Raw genomic sequence first — 16,397 nt, 5'->3', positions numbered from 1 at the left:
TGCATCCAAGTAATTTGGCCTGTTTCATACCCACACAGTTATATATGGTTTATGTATATATTAGTATAAATTAGTCCAATGTCTGAGCAGCAGCATTCTTGTTTTTGTCATTCTGCAGTAAGACCTTAGGTGCATTGTTGCCAACAGTAGTGCTGCATGTTTTATTTTTTTCCCAAGACAACGCAATATTTGGAAATAGTATTTCCTGGATCAGTGACCTGTCTGAGAAATAATTAATGTAGAAGACTGTTGTCTATTAGCTTGCGATCAGTGATATCTATGTAAAAGATGTATCTTTGTTGAGCATTCTGTAAAAAAAATTTTTGGTGTTTTCTTTTTTACATTTTTTGACACATGAAAAATTGGTTTCAATCTTTAATAAAAGGGCATGTGAAAAATGGCTTACAAGATTTTAAATTTGTTCTTTTGGTTTATACAAAATGAAAAGTTAACATACACTCAAAAATGTACAAACATTAAACATAAAATGAAATCATGTGAATCTTCCAACTTTGCAGACATTCTTAATACTTACTGTGATATATGCAAACCTATGATTTTTAAAAGAGCTAGAGCTCAGTGGCTGACTGCCCAGGGCATCACATTTCATAAATTTCCACTTTTCAAAACAAATCACACCAATGGAGTTTATCATCGGGTTAATATCATATATGAGAAGATAGCAGTTTATCAAAAAAGAAACCTACAGTATAAAGAGGTCTATGTGGATGAAGAATGTAGGAATTGCACAGCTGAAATTACAACATTAGCTGTAATATATGGTTGTTATAATGGCAAAGTGTATGCATGTGGACAGACAAGTAGATCTTCAGAGTCCTGATCAGTAAATCTGGGCTGAGGAAAAGTTTATATTAGACTGCCAGTCATATGTTTGGCGAATAGCCTCCAACTTTTCGATCAGAGATCCGAATGTTGGCCGCTGTGAAGGGTCCGCAGTCCAACACTGCTCCATTATCAGCTTCACCTGTTGTTAAAAAAAAGGTAATGGTAAAAATATCCTGCTACTCATAATGCCAATAAAATTTCAATAGTTTTTCATGTTACCTCGTGCGGGCAGTCTTTAGGACGAGGTAATCGCAGCTGTTTCTCCAGCAGTTTTATCAGGACCATCACGGTCATCTGTCCCTGGGTCGCCCCCATCATTTCAAAGAACTTCTATAAAAAACACAAGAGTACATGGCATATTTAACACAGGGATTTAAAATTGATTTCATTAGTCTTACATGAAAATATATGCTGATTTGAGCTTTTTATAAGATGCCACTGATGACGTACTAATGGAGGGCTTTGGCGATGGTCACAGCGGGTCAGGATCTCATACAACGTGACACCAAAGGACCAAATGTCAGAGGAAAAGGAAAACTTGCTTTCCTTCAAGCACTCAATGGCATACCTATAGAGTACAAAAAATACAGATTAATGGCCAAAACATGAAACAAAGAATTGAATAACACTGTTAAGTGCTGCATGAACTCACCAGAACACTGGACTGTCACCATCCTCGCGGACACGATAGTAAATCTCGCCTTCGGGGATGTATTTTGTCAAGCCAAAATCTCCAATCTTTACCAAACTGTCATTTTCCACCAAGACATTACGAGCAGCCAGGTCTCGATGGATGTATCGCTTTGAGTGCAAGTACTCCATGCCCTTTAAAAGAGAGCAGAAATAAAAGATGGATACAATAACTGAGAGAAAGCACAAAAAACCCCGTGTGTAAAGAAATAGCAGAGAAAAATGTTTCTGAAAAAGAAAAGGTAGCCTTTAGAAGTTTCCAGTAGTATCGAGTTTTTAACCATGCCTTGGACAGATTAACACAAAATATTGTACAGACATTGATGTTCCCCCATTGATAAATCTGACCAAGGTGATCCCCTGATTAACACACAACACTAAGATGATTAACATGATGAACATTATAGAGTGAAGACATTTTTCTAAAGGCGGAACAAGAAGTTAGCTTTGCCCTGATTCTCTCTTCAAAAAGCTAGTGAGATTTTTCCATTGGATTTTGGACCACTGCATAAAATAAGCTCTGTGGTAAACTAATGATTAAGATATTTACACGTTTCGTTCAGCAAGATAATCTTTACGAGTGTCCAACACTTTCAGGACTTTTGAAGCCTACATTTAATCACCAGAAGTTAAAAGCTACTGTTAGGCTAAAACTAACTATACAACAGTCACGTTGCCACTGTGACCAGGTTGTAAAGCCGTGTTTGCTGCAGCTCGATGTGATGACAGCCCACAGTCTCATGTAGCCACTTGTTGGCATCTTGGTTTTTGGCATCTAACCCAAAAACCAATTCAAAAAACCCTGTAGACTTTGAGACGAGGAAACCAGCGATGCTAAATTGGTAATTCAATAACAGGTTTTAGGACTCATTAGGATTTACAGTCCAGCCTCACAGAAACGTTAGCATGGCTGTTAACTCTAAATGCTATGTCCGAAATTCAGTACTACCACTTTTTAGTTTAGTTTGGTTCATTTGACAAGATTTAAATACAGCTGTGAAAACAACAACAAAAAAAAAGTACAGGCGAATATGGCGTTGTCATTGTGGTCCCTGTTGTTCAGTCAAACCTTCCACTACACAAGATGGAGACAGCCACACAATTGCAAAAGTGGAAAGTGCACATCAACACCACACCACATTCAGACACAACAACCAGCCCACAGATATACATGCAAATAAAAAAAACAACAACAGCAATACACAAATGTACAGTCTTTTTTTTTAAGAAATTGTGTAAAATGACTATGACCTTATTTGGAGATGATATCAGGCAGGCAGGCTCTGTTTGACCATTTTCTTTAAGGCTTGTAGGTTCTCACTTTCTTTATTGCAAGAGGCAGTTTGTTCCACTCCATAGCACCGTCATATATAAAAGAAACTTTACCCATCGTGGTTTTGAATCTATAAAGGCTCATGTTAGCTACCCTAGCTCAGGTATTATGATTATGGACTTCTAGCATGTTATTTAGAACACTAAAATAGTATGTGAGATCTTATAATATGTATGAAACCAATAGTAAGTGATTTACAGAATATTTCTGTTGAACTACTCTACAAAGCGTATTATATGGCAATATTTACTAGAAAGTATAAACATTACATTGTGAATTCAATCATAAAATGGCAAGTTTACAATATCAGGGCTGCCTTGATATTTACTGACTCTCTGACAAAGATGCGAATGATGGGACAATCGACAGCATGCTGCTAAGAGATTAATTCCTGGTTACTGAGAGTCAACAGTAAATTATTCAAGTGCAACCAAACTACCCAACTTAAGCAAATGAATTAATGACAATATGCTATGTGGTGGATTATTGACCAAAGACAATTCCAAGTGTGTACAAGGCTTCTTCCAAATGAAGGAGAAGTGTGCACACAATACAAGGAGTACTGTTATAACACACACACACACACACACACACACACACACACACACACACACACACACACACACACACACACACACACACACACACACACACACACACTCACTCACCTGACAGATCTGCTGAGCAAACATAAGGCACTGGCACATTCCCAGTTTACGTTTGGGAAGGTACTCCCGCAGACTCCCCAGGGGAAGGTACTCCATTATCAGCTGCACCACTTGTCCTCCTGTCAAAAGAAATTGCAACACTGCTTTTATCCTCCTATTTCCATAACTTTTCAAAGCACAGAATGACCTGTTGTTAAAGGGTCAGTGGTGCTCAGTCGGCGTGCTGTGTGCTGAAAACTCAAAATATTGACAAAGAAGGGGAACAGAGTTGCACTTTGAATAGATTTTCAGTGTTTACAGAGGAACAGCAGGTACCAAAAATCAATTCCGTGAATCATCCACTGAGCACTGCAAGCTAAAAGAGAGTACTGACGAGCACTCCTTTGCACATGCAGACGCTGTATTTTGACATACGAATAAACATATTCAAAGCAGTTAGATGACAGCTGAGGGCTCACCCAGCTCAGTACAACAGCCCTTGTACTTGACAATGTTGCTGTGATAAAGAGACTTCAGGATCTCAATCTCCTTTATCCAGCCATCAGGTACTTGGCTGTTCTCTTGTTTCAGAGCTTTCACTGCCACGCGCTCCCCTGTCCCATCATTGGCTGGGTCATACAAGTAGAGAGTCACCTTTCCAAAGTGGCCCTGCAGACACAACAATGGGCAGTGAATTACTACTGACATACAGGTAGAAAAAAAAGTACAGGTGATGTGGTATTACAACTCACCTCTCCTAAGTCCCGCATCTTTTTCAGGTAGCGTTTATGGAACACGCTCGGGTCTGTGTCTGGGAGAGTTTCACTGGGGGATATATCAGGATCTGAGTGCAGATAACAAAAACACAAGTTATCGAATTTATCAAGATGGAATGAAAGAAAAACAAAGAGAAAGGTGACTCACTTTTCATCATGATGTCCGTGAGCTCTCTGAGCACAGTGCGGAATGAAGGCCTCTCCACAGGCTCGTACGTCAAACACATGCTGATGAAGCTGGCCAGTTCCTGGGAGGATGGTTCGGCTAAACGGCCCTTTTGCTGAAAAAAGCGCTCTTTCTGTTGGGGGCATGGAAAAGGTTACAATGTTATAATTAGAAGTCAGATGGATTTAGACTTCAATATAATACATCAATGGATTTATATGGGCGGTAACAGCTTGTGGCTGTTGGAAGAGAAATAAATGGTGTACCTCGGACAGTGTGCTGCCACTCATGGGAAGATCACCATTGTTGCAGATTTCGAGCAACGTAACGCCAAAGCTCCACTGGTCAGCAGCACTGCCAATGGGTGCACCAATGTCGATACACTCAGGGGCAACCCACGGGATGCGCTCAAGACGTTCTGCAGTGCAAAACAGCGATAATTTAAAAGACAGAAGTTACATGCATCATGTTCAGGTGATCTCAGGCTGCAGGGGCTCTGGTTAAACTTTTTTGAAGAACTCCACAAAAAGAACAGACATTTAGCTTGAGAAAACTGTACAAATGTGCTCTACTTTTTATTAAATGACCTCAATCAATAAAAAAAACACCACAAAAAACACATAAAAGAATCTACAAAGTTGGTGTCTTATGTGTATATAATGTCAGCTGCTACAGAAGCTACTTAATGATATCAGGTGGGATTTGGGAGCTCCTTGTTCATAGACGACAGACAAAACTAACCAGGATGACTGAAAATACATCTGAGTAGTTTTTTTTTTTATTTCTGACAGCCTTAAAGGCTAAGTTTTTTATTTGCCAACCTGGACTGTATTTTTTCATTTACTCGTGTCTAAATGACTAATGGGTAGAACATTTTTGAAATTGGTCCAGTACTGAGCAGCAGCCAGCAGCCGCCAGCAGACTGCACTATAACCATTCGCAGCATGTTCAATTTACGTCCATTAAAAGTGCTTGTTTTTGCCACTGACAGGTTCAGATTGTTACTCCGTGGCAAGGGCAGCAAGAACCAATCAAGAGCCAAGGAGTCTTTTACACAGCTGTCAATCATGTCAATCGCTTGTTGAACTGCAGTCAAACTAGGCAGATCTGATCAAATGTGAATCAAGATACTGTTACTGCATTGCCTGTTTCCTGCATCAAACATTTTCAGAAACATAGTTCAGTTTACTGTTTTCTAACATGATCGTTGGATAACAAACTTTCTTATTTTACAGCAAAACTTTATACTAAAATACGTTTCAGAAAACATTTGAGGCAAGAAAAAGGCAATGCAGTTAGAGTTTTGTTTTATACTTGATCAGCGTTCACAAGCCGCGACTGACATGAATGACAGCTGCATTAGAGACTCCTCAGCCCTGATTGGTTGTTTCTGTTAACTTGCACTATGGCCATGAGAGATGCTACGAGGCAACAGAGTTGGCACAGTATGATTTTTTTTAACTCATTTTGTCTGTCTTTTTTGTTGCTGTCTGCGGATATTGCCACACTGTCAGCAAATATAAGGGACATTATTTTTAATAAAAGTTACCAACTGTGTCTTTAAATGACACACTGTGAGATAAAATTGCAAGACATAGGATATAAGTCACAGGAAATGGTCTGGTCGAACTTTTCCGTTTCCTAAATCTGATTAAAATAAGGCAGAATAGTACAGAAAAGACATAACATCGGAGGACTTTCTTGAATAAGGTGGTTAGTTAAGAGTTTGAGTAAAGTGGTTTATGGAACTGACCTTCCCTTGAAAGGACGCTCAGGGCGATCCCTGGGTCACTCAGCTTTACAAAAGGAGTGGTGCCATGCTCCAGACCACGTCTCGCCACCAGAATGTTTTTGGCACAGACGTTTCCATGAACCAGCCGTTTGGTCTCCTATAATGGCAAAAATGGTACAAGTATCGACTTTTTAGGATGCAAAAAATTGTTATAATAAGGTTCACAAAAACTAATGACAGTGATAGTCATCGGGCAAAACTGAGAGGCACGCAAAGTGTGTTGTGATAATAAGATTATTTCATTTCCTGCATGTAGCTCAAGCTCAAAACTTGGCACCCAGTTGGACAGCTGCTGCATGTTTCTGTTATTCAAAGTATTTTACCACTCTGGCTTACAGCAGCTGACTGAGCATGAGACTATCTGGAGATGACTTGTATTACTTCACTCTCAATTCATTTTAATGACCACTTAGCTTTGTGGTCAGGTAAGTGCATTGAATTATAATCTTTAGCATACAAAAAAAAACTGAAGTAGTGTTTGAACTCACAAGATAATTGAGGGCACTAGCAAGTTGTCTTGCAACAATGAATTTCCACTGTGGCGTCACTGAGGCCTTTTCTTTGCGAAGGAAAACATCCAAAGGCCCAAATTCCACAAATTCTTCCACCATGATATCTGTAAAAAACATAAACACGTCTGAAGGATTCACTCTATGTTATAGCATACAGCAAAACGTAAACAAGCAGCATACTCTTTAAATAGAACAGTGTGATAGTGGTTTTGCATTTGCGTCACTGTTCACCTGGTGCTGGAATCAAAAATTTGACTATGAACATAGATCCTGTGTGCGATGGGGAAGTACCAAAGAGGAAGTCACGCACCTAAGAGTTAAATATGAGTTTTGTGAAGGTGAACGGTGTTGCTCTTACTTTCAGAACCTTTGACTGACACACCATGTACAAACACCAGGTGACTGTGGGACACCTGGCTCATGAGACTCGCTGTCTCCAAAAATCCCTAAAAAAAAGACAAAAGCAGCGTAAAGATCAAATACATAAAAAGTGAGGACGATGATACATGTTATTGTAAACATGCTACCACTGTTATTCTTTGTTGGTTACCATAAAGACTATTAAAGATCACAAGGCTTACTATATCAGTATCTTTATCGCTTTGGTCCAGAATCTTGAGAACTACTTGGATCCCTTCTTTGCGGTCAGCAGAGTTGTTGTTGAACTCATCGTCATCCTCATTTTCTCCTCCACCTCGCACCAGCAGACGCCCGGAGTAGATGTTGGTTCTGGTCCCGCGGCCCAGATGCTGTCCCTGCCCACAAACACAACACCAACTAGTCAGTCACGAAACTGAGAACAACAAAGCTAAGCCCCTTTCATACATGCACCGCTAACCTAAAATTATCTAGACATTACCCACAGGAGCTGTGTGTGAGATCGTAAATGTTCAAATCAGTTGGATTGAACCAAGTGGCAACCTCTGAAGCTGAAAAATTAAGCCAATTCGGAGGTGCCAAAAACTGTAGTTAATGTGGCCACTTGAGTCTGGCTCTAAAACAGGGCAAATCCCCATAGGTCCTTTTGTTAAAATGTCCACATTCACGGCAGAAAGAAACATGTTTACAGCCTAGTACAAAAAATGGTTTGATCTTTATAGCTCATTTCAACATTGATGACAACTGTACGGGGTAAGAAGTTTTCTATAGCTCACCCGTTTACATTTAATTAAGGTCCAAAGTTGCACATACTTAAGGGCAGGACCCCTTAAATGACAACAGCGTTGTTACGGTCAGTGAGTAAAATCAACATTTGCTCCACCACAGCTCCAACCTCTTGTCCAAATATGATATGGTCACTTCTGGTTCCAAAAAAACAGAGGGCGATGGCCGAAATACTGAACCCCAGCATTCAAAACAGGAGTCCACAAACCAATTGGTGACATCGCAGTAACTATGTCCATTATTTATAGACTACGGATCAGACATTAAACAAACTTCACTCTGCCAGCTCACTACTACAAAGTCTGTGTAATTTCCCACTGAGCCCAGGTGTGAATACATTGTTCGGAGAACTCAAAGTGAGCGAGTGGGTGTGTTGATGACATGTCTATCATGCAAAAGGTTAGTTACATGAGGATGGCAATTAATATTTCTAACTGGAGATATGACAAGATTCAGAAACTTCTGTAATAAAGAGCCAAAGCCAAAAGTCATCAGACAAACTCAAGGAATGGCAAAAGAGTCGCTTGTTTATGAATAAATTACGATTCTGCTGTGTGGCCTTGCTCCACATAATTTTCTACCTCCTGCATTTGTTACCCAGGCACCAACCCTTGACTAAACCAAGTATTTCCAGGGGGTCAGAACGTGACTTGGACAACATCCTGTTGTGTGCTAAATGTGTGAAAGTAAAACTGTGGACATCGCCCAGTGTTCATTTGAGAAATCGGCTCCAGTGACAGGGTCACATGAAGGTGGCAATTGGGTCTCCGTCACCTGTACAATGTCTTTGTCCTTGATCTGGTGGAAGCGTAGCTGTGCCGTATTCACGGACAAGGATTCAGTGTGAACACCTTGCCTCACCACCAGAAGGTTGGTTAGCTCTACATCACACAAACACACATAGATAAACCTTTGTTAGTAACTAATATCCCACAACATGAGTGACATTGATTTTGGTAGGAAGCGGAGAAACGTCTAGAATTGATATCACAAACCTCCTTGTTTTGGCAAACAGCACTTTTTGACAGTAAAGCTGTCCGATCCAGACTTGAGCACATAGGTCTTGAGGCTCTCTGTGAGCTCCCTCATGCTGGAGAATTCTTTGTCCCAACCCTCCAGACAAAACATCGAACCTTTGAGGTGAATCCGGAACTGCTTGTGGCTTGGCTTCGATCCGTTCTATGAGCCACAATGAATACACAAATTGTCATCATCACTGCACTGCAATCCTTTCCAGAAAGGAGCGTGGGTGTTGACTTACCCCATTTTTGCTCAGGACAGCAAGGATGATACGGTGATAGTCGAGAGCACTCCAACGTACGAGGAAAGCTCCCTCCTCTGCTGCTTCCTTTTTCAGCTTCAGCAGCACAAAGTCATCACTGGAAGTGGACCAGAGTTGTGATATAATGCACTGTGTTCCTTCTATAGCCTACTTGTGTCTGTATGTGCATGTGTAAGAGGAGAAGACTCACTGCATAGGTCCGTGCAGTCCATTTGCTACACTCAGCACTACCCTTGGGGGAGCCACTTCATGACAAAGATAGTGGTGGGTGAACGCAGTCAGTCGGTTGTATCCATCTAGGAGGGAGATGAAGGAACGGGCCTCCTGGCTGGAGTTCATCTGAACCTCCTACATACATATACAGAAACACCACAAGCTTACAATCAGAGCTCCCACCTACAGACACATACAAATTCAAAACATAATAAAAAGCCTAAAGCATACAGAAACCCAAAGCTCTCACAGTCAGAAACATATAGAACTGGAGAATATATGACAAAATGAGCATATACTGAGCAGCAGACTCTTAAAAGAATAAACAACCTGATCAGGAAAATGACTAATAGACAGCATATCAACTGGACTAATGCAGCACATTTACCAATTGAATTAATGTACTGCAGCTTTTACATAAAAGGGTAAACAAGTACTCTCACCATGCAGTGATTGTCCTGAGTGCTAATGCACACATTATCTCCAGTGATGGCTATGTGAGTTATTTCAGGGAAATCGCAGAAGGAGGTCCATTTATTGGGAGTGTTTGCATTCGGTTGGCTGGACTGTTGTTTTGTTCTCTTCATGTAGTTCATGTAGTCATTCCTGAGGTAAGTGTTTGCCTGCGCCTGGGTAAAGAGAAAGAATGAGCAAAATGTCCACAGAGCAGAATAAACCACACAATTAGAAGCGTGAAATTGTATTTTCCCAAACCTTATGACTGGACACCTCCCTCCACTGGATCCCCTTGGTGCCAGACACCATTATCTCATGTGTGGCTGGCATTCTGAAGCTGTCCTTCGAGGCACCCTGTGCATGGGTGGTGTTAGAGTAAGAGCTGCTTCCATCACCGTCCTCTCTCAGTTCCAGGTGGGACACAGGGAAGGTCTCCGTGCCAAAACGTGGCGCCAAGTGTTCAAGCGTAGAGATGTACTTATACATGATCTCTTGGGCGCCCAGCTGCCCCTTATCCACAGTGTGCTGGAAGGTCCCCACAAACTCTGCAAACACCCGCCGGATCCTGATTTTTGTCAGGAAGTTGTCCTTGGAAATCTGTTTGGCGAAAGATCTCGGGATGCATCGCAAGAAACTGAAAAAAAAATTAAAAAATAAATAAATATTTTGTTAGCTGGATTAAAGGGATTAGATTAGTTTTGAAGCTTTGATAATCCGGAGGAGAAAGTGGATTCTCACTGTAGCAGAAAATAGGACAGAAACGGTAAAATAAACATTACTACTATAGTGAGACAAATACTAATATATTGCCATCAAAACATCTTCAAATTATTATAAACCATTTAACATATTTGTTGATTAACAGGGTTCCCACACATTTTCATGAACAAACTTTTAATGACTTTTTAAGGACACAATAAAATTTACGAGGCCATACACGACATATAACACGAACAAAACAATTATTGTATAAAAATTTATGAGCAACCTTTTCCAATCTCTATTAGTTGCTTATGTTCATAGTCATACTTCTAATACTTCAGACTGCAGTCACAGTCATACAAACATTCACAATAATATCATTCTCGCTCTGGCTCTTGAGCATGAAGGGAAACGGAAATGATCACACTATCATTTGATAGTATAATATGATATGATTACAAACTTTTTTTTTTTTTAAACAGCGTTGCAACACATAAGAATAAGGGCATACACTTTTAATACTTGGATTTGGACATGGATTATCTATAGAAAAATAACGTAACAATTTCTTTTATTATAACAAAAGTCCATGACTTCCCTAAATCTTTACTAATTCAATAACTTTCCCAGGTCTGGAAAATCAGATATTGAAATTCCATGACTTTTGCGGGTTTTCCATAAACATGGGCACCCTGGACTGACAGATTTAAACATACACATAGTGACCATCAGTTTTTTTGTTTTTTGAGGGAAAAAAAAAGAATTGTCGATTAATTAAAGCAGGGGTCTTAAACTTTTTTTAGGCCAAGGACTTTGCTGAAAGTGAGGCGAAACAGGCACCCTCTATTACATAGATTGTATAAAATTGAGTTTGACTACTGATAACTCCCATGATTTTTGGGATTTCTCTCGCTTGCACTTTCCTGTAGTTGCTAAGTCAGCAGCAGTTGTATAATGACTAGGTGTGTTAGCCTCACCTGCTGCACTTTCATCTGTTGTTTCTGAAGCGGACGGTGTGTCAAAAAGTTACGAGACAAACCACTGTGGTTCACAAGAATGTCTGTGCACTTAACATACCACTAATAATACAGTTAATTGTCTAATATGTGAAAAAAGAAAAGGTGCCGCACAGTGATTTAGCATTAGCTAGCTCACATGATTTTGCACAGATTCAAAGATAAAAGTTAACATATCATTACTGCGGTATACTGTAAATTAAATAGGTATTTTGACGGCAAAATAATCTTTGCGATATATATGTTGTATTCATATTAATGTGCATTTTCAGACAGATTCATTTTAATTTTTAAAAAAAATAATAACAATAATAAAGCTTTGATTAAATACCTGTAGCCCCCCTGCAGTAAGCCTGAAACGGGGACCCTGTTTAACATCAGCACAAGTATATCAAAATCTCTGTTTGCAAACTGTAACACAACTCATGCAGGATTATAAATGTATTTCCATTGAGGCTAATTGGAGCCAGAGCTGATGAACACTTGTGCCTACTGAAGAGTCACTTTTTGCGGGTGTGAATGCCGATTGTAACACGTCCCATTAAATTAAAAAGGCTGGTGTTAGCATGTATTAGTGGGTTTTTATGCAGTGGTAAAGGAGCTGGGCTCAAATTAACTTTATCTAGTCTCATGCTCAGTGCTTTCAAAACTCACTGAACTGTCTTCTTCAGGCTTTTCTGACTGGGGCTAATAGTGATACTTATCCATGCTTTCAATTTTAGTTTCGGTGAGAAAGGGCTGAAAACAAGGCACTTTAGCGTGATTTGGAAGCAAGAGTATTTGACAGGATAAAGGAGAGTTGGATTATACTGCACAAGTTGTGTGAGAGCTTGTAAACAAATGTTTTGATGTAGTTTTGCTATTTTTGAATTTAGTCCCTATTACTTCAATTATTAAACAATGTTTGCCATTTTTGGATTCTTTGTTCAACAACAGCATGTGTGAAAAACATTTTCTTCATGAATTCAAGGTACCACAACATCAGTAACTGATATATAAATGGTTAATTTGTGGGTGTATCCTTTTAGGTGCATGTAACAGTTGTTTACCGTTTCACCGTACCATATCCAACTAAAGTAATTACCTGACTTTTTCGGCAACGTCTTGTAAGGTGCTGCCTGTCTGTATTGCCTGGTGTGATAGCTGAAGCACGGCCATCCCCAAGCTCTCATTTTTGAAGCGACTTATCTCTTCCTGTGACTGAAGGTCTTCCAACTGCACTACTTCGTTCACGAATTCATATTTAGCCTTTTTGGAGACACAAGAAGTAAAGAGGGTTAGGTACTTAGCTATTGTGATGTGATATTCGCTCAATAAACAGCCAGTCAACACCAACCTGGAAGAATAAGTATTCTAAGGATGTGATTTCAAGCAGTGGCGATCCCCCCTGATTTGTCCCGGATCTGAGAGCATAACGGTATACAGTTGGCTCCTTCTCATTCAGTCCATGCCAATTCCGAAAGTAAAACCTAGGCACAACGAAACCAGACAAACAATATGAATATGCCCAGTGTGATTTATCAGCCTTTCATGTGTCAGTCAGTGGTGGAAGAAGTACTCAGATCCTTTACTTAAGTAAAAGTACGGATACCACCCTGTGAAAATAACTCTGTTACAAGTAAAAGTCTTGCATTGAAAATGATACTGAAGCAAAAAATAACTACACTCAGGAAAATGTACTTAAATGATTTAAAATAAAAGTACCCAATGAAGAAAAACCTTCAAGATACAAAAAATACATCCAAAACACCACAAAACTTAAAAATATTTTTTTAAAGAAAAAACTTTTTTTTTTTAAATCAAAATGATCTTTTAAATAAAATATTAAAAAAACACCCCTAAAACTCAAAGGTATATAGAAAAGAATGTAAAAAATCTAAAATTTAAAAAAAACTTGAAATGATTTTTTTAAAAAATGAAAATAACACCTCTCTAAAACTCAAAAATAATTAGAAAAAATAGAAAATACCTTCAATGTTTATCAAAATAATTGTCACTTCATTTTCTGTGAATTGGTTAATCATCTAATTGTAAACTTAATTTGTTAATGACAACATGTCCTATCTTATAAACCCTTATTATGTTTTTATGCAACAATCTTAATTTGTTAGGTAACTAAAGCTGTCAGATAAATGCAGTGAGGTAAAATGTACAATATTTCTTGGTGAAAAGTAGTGGAGTAAAAGTGTAAAACAGCATGAAAACAAAATACTCAAGTAAAGTACAAGTATCTGAAATTCATACTTAAGTACATTACTTGAGTAAATGTACTTAGTTACATTCCATCACTGGTTACACTAACCTCATACAGTAGTGAAGTACGAGGCCAGCGTTCTCTGGACTGAAGTCGTGGTTCGGACTGTACCAGCAGCGAGATTGTGGATTATACAGAGCAAACAACACATGGCACAAAGGAGTTATCCCTGGTGGAATAACATACAGGCGTTATGCACATTTTGCAAAAGCAGGGAAAAATATCACATGACAAAAAACTCAATACTTTCATTTTTGCTCTCTGTGAGTCTAATGAGTCACTCTTACCTACAGCCTCTGCAGCTGAGATGCACAGCTCCTCTGCTGTGACCTGTCCACCTGTGTGGGACAAATATCTTTCGCCCTCCTTTGACCAGAACAGGTACACATGGATGCCCGGACCCTGAGGGGGCTCACACAGCCCCGGGGATGCCCCAGACCTCGAACGCTTGGACCACGCACCTCTGGACATGGTGGGTGCAGCCAAATCACTAACACACAAAGAGAGACACACACATATAAATGTAAACTTTAGTAAATGACTGCTTAGTTCATCGGTTGTTATACTGGATGGAGGCATGTACACATTAGTAGTAGTAATAATAATAATAATACATTTTATTTTCAAATCACTTTTTGAAACGAAGTGCTTTATAAGGTTGATCATAGATTTCAAACAATGCAGGATTAAAGCAAAATAAATACGGCTATTTCGAGAAAAACAGCAAACAGCAACCCCAACAATACCGTAAAGATCATCAATGAAGCAGATAAGCAAAGTTGGCAGCTAAGTGCTCTAAATATGACACACAAGTATATAAAAACAGTAATAATAAAACAAAAAAAAAGAAGTAGACAAAAAAGAAATACAATATCCGATGACAGTATGAGATAACAATAATGATAATAAAATGTGTTTAACATGCAAAGTGCCGACGTAAACAACACGTAAGAGCACATTTAAAGCGACACCTTGCGATTTCCTGTAATAAAATACACGGTATTTCTTATTTCACGCGATAATTAGTTTAGAGAGCTATAGTGGTACGTTTACAAATGAGTAAAAAAGTACAAGTAACTTAAAATATGACGTCAGATAATCAGACCAATTTGACAAAAGGCCTTCCGGGGGTTTTTCCTCATCCAAGTTGTTTACATTTCACAATACACCACATCACCGTATGGCACAACAACAGATATACTTCATTAAAAAAAAAAAACTCAACATACACACACACGGTCTGCGTCACGGTGTCCCCGAAAACACGAGTCCTCACATATATCACGGTGTATCCGATGCCATAACAGTGAAATATGTAAACATTATTAACGCTATATCTGTGAAACTGAACAACGTGTGACGGTGGAGCATCTTACCATTTACCGGCGAGCTTTTGACGGTGTCACGTAAAAACCTAACGCGGTGAGATGAACCGACACTCAGGCTTCATTATCTTGTGAATGTGTTTCCCCTTTCGCCTCCTGCTCTCGGATTTCGAGTGAAGTGCGAGCGACAGCAGACCTCACTGGTTTCCTGAAAACCAACATGGTCACTCCCTCCAGCTGGCACGCGCGTACAAGCACGCACAGAGGGTATAACCTTTCAAAATAAAAGTCTGAAATGAAAGTATTAAGAGAAATAGTAGTACAACCCAATTGGCGGAGGAAGTTCACAAATTTACTTGATTCTTTTGGGGCGTGTTTTTTTTTTTTTTTTGGGGGGGGGGTATTAACCCTTTAAAACCTGGATCGACTTAAGCTTCCCTGTGTTGCGTTTCGATGACTCTCACCAGCTATTTCAGCCTTTAACACTGAGCAAATTGGTTTGATTTCTTAGAATAACATTGAGGAAAAAAGGCAATGACCAATTTTCTAAAGAAATGTCCAGAAATTGCACGAATATATATAATACAAGAATATATATATATATATATATATATATATATATATATATATATATATATGTGCCATAGCTTTAAAATAAACACGTTTTGATATTCACGTTGCTTTGGGTTGTAGGGCAGATATTAGGGTCGATGTTAATGCAAACTTAAACCAAACCCAATAAATAGGTAAAACATTACATGAGATTAAACGCCCCCACCATCTATCTTTTCTATGAAGTGAGTCAATATATTGATCACTTTCATCATTTTTTGTTGCATAAAATATTTTTGTCACAACCATTCATTTCATGAAAGGGACAAAGAAAATTATTATAGTTTTTTGATTAAAAAAACAAAAAAAAACAAAACATGGTCGTGTTGATTTCTGCCTGGGTTTGGAGTATCTGAAAAACGAAAGCCCTTTTGAGGATATTGTGCTTGTGCAAACATGCATCAATGATGTGGACTTCTGCAGCTTTTTTTCACCTCATATTTTCTTCATGCCTCAACCTGCAAATTCTGCATAACCCCATGAGACATGATTAAATGTGTGAGTAAAGACACAAAATGAAACCTAAAATAAAGAAGAAATCATTAAGTATGGACTTACATGTTAACAGTGACAGCAATTAACTAAATACATGACTGATGTATTTTACTTAA

The 16,397-nt window shown here is 38.9% G+C and overlaps 1 protein-coding gene across 2 annotated transcripts; it reads right to left on the bottom strand.

Moving 5' to 3' along the window:
- Positions 1-362: 362 nt before the first annotated feature.
- Positions 363-15,389, bottom strand: tyk2 (tyrosine kinase 2). 2 transcript variants are annotated; one of them, XM_042504254.2, is made up of 24 exons: positions 15,226-15,385; positions 14,137-14,339; positions 13,898-14,018; positions 12,932-13,064; positions 12,680-12,843; positions 10,136-10,511; positions 9,865-10,050; positions 9,399-9,556; positions 9,188-9,305; positions 8,922-9,105; positions 8,701-8,807; positions 7,344-7,517; positions 7,121-7,208; positions 6,739-6,866; positions 6,212-6,347; positions 4,725-4,876; positions 4,441-4,591; positions 4,269-4,360; positions 3,996-4,185; positions 3,538-3,656; positions 1,499-1,671; positions 1,297-1,414; positions 1,066-1,176; positions 363-985 (listed from the first exon to the last, which is right to left on the bottom strand). In XM_042504254.2, the coding sequence occupies exons 2-24, from the start codon at positions 14,318-14,320 to the stop codon at positions 842-844; spliced, it is 3,507 nt and encodes a 1,168-aa protein (XP_042360188.1). In that variant the 5' UTR covers positions 14,321-14,339; positions 15,226-15,385; the 3' UTR covers positions 363-841. The 2 variants fall into 2 exon arrangements, with proteins under 2 accessions (XP_042360188.1, XP_087947315.1); XM_088091189.1 differs by lacking the exons at positions 363-985; positions 1,066-1,176; positions 1,297-1,414 and having other exon boundaries at positions 1,495-1,671; positions 15,226-15,389.
- Between the last annotated feature and the right edge of the window lie 1,008 nt (positions 15,390-16,397).

The sequence above is a fragment of the Plectropomus leopardus genome, chromosome 18 (genome assembly GCF_026936395.1).
Source record: "Plectropomus leopardus strain MGB_pleo_1.0 chromosome 18, ASM2693639v1, whole genome shotgun sequence".
NCBI lineage: Eukaryota > Metazoa > Chordata > Actinopteri > Perciformes > Serranidae > Plectropomus > Plectropomus leopardus.
This window is presented reverse-complemented; position numbering and strand designations above follow the sequence as displayed.

What these genes read in the sequence shown, in the direction of transcription:
- tyk2 (XM_042504254.2), bottom strand. Translation starts at nt 14,320, where the DNA reads ATGTCCAGAGGTGCGTGGTCCAAGCGTTCGAGGTCTGGGGCATCCCCG. An exon ending in AGGACAAAGACATTGTACAG is followed by an intron (nt 7,518 to 8,700) that starts GTGACGGAGACC and finishes GTTTGTGGGCAG; the next exon opens with GGACAGCATCTGGGCCGCGG. An exon ending in GGTGACAGTCCAGTGTTCTG is followed by an intron (nt 1,415 to 1,498) that starts GTGAGTTCATGC and finishes TGTACTCTATAG; the next exon opens with GTATGCCATTGAGTGCTTGA.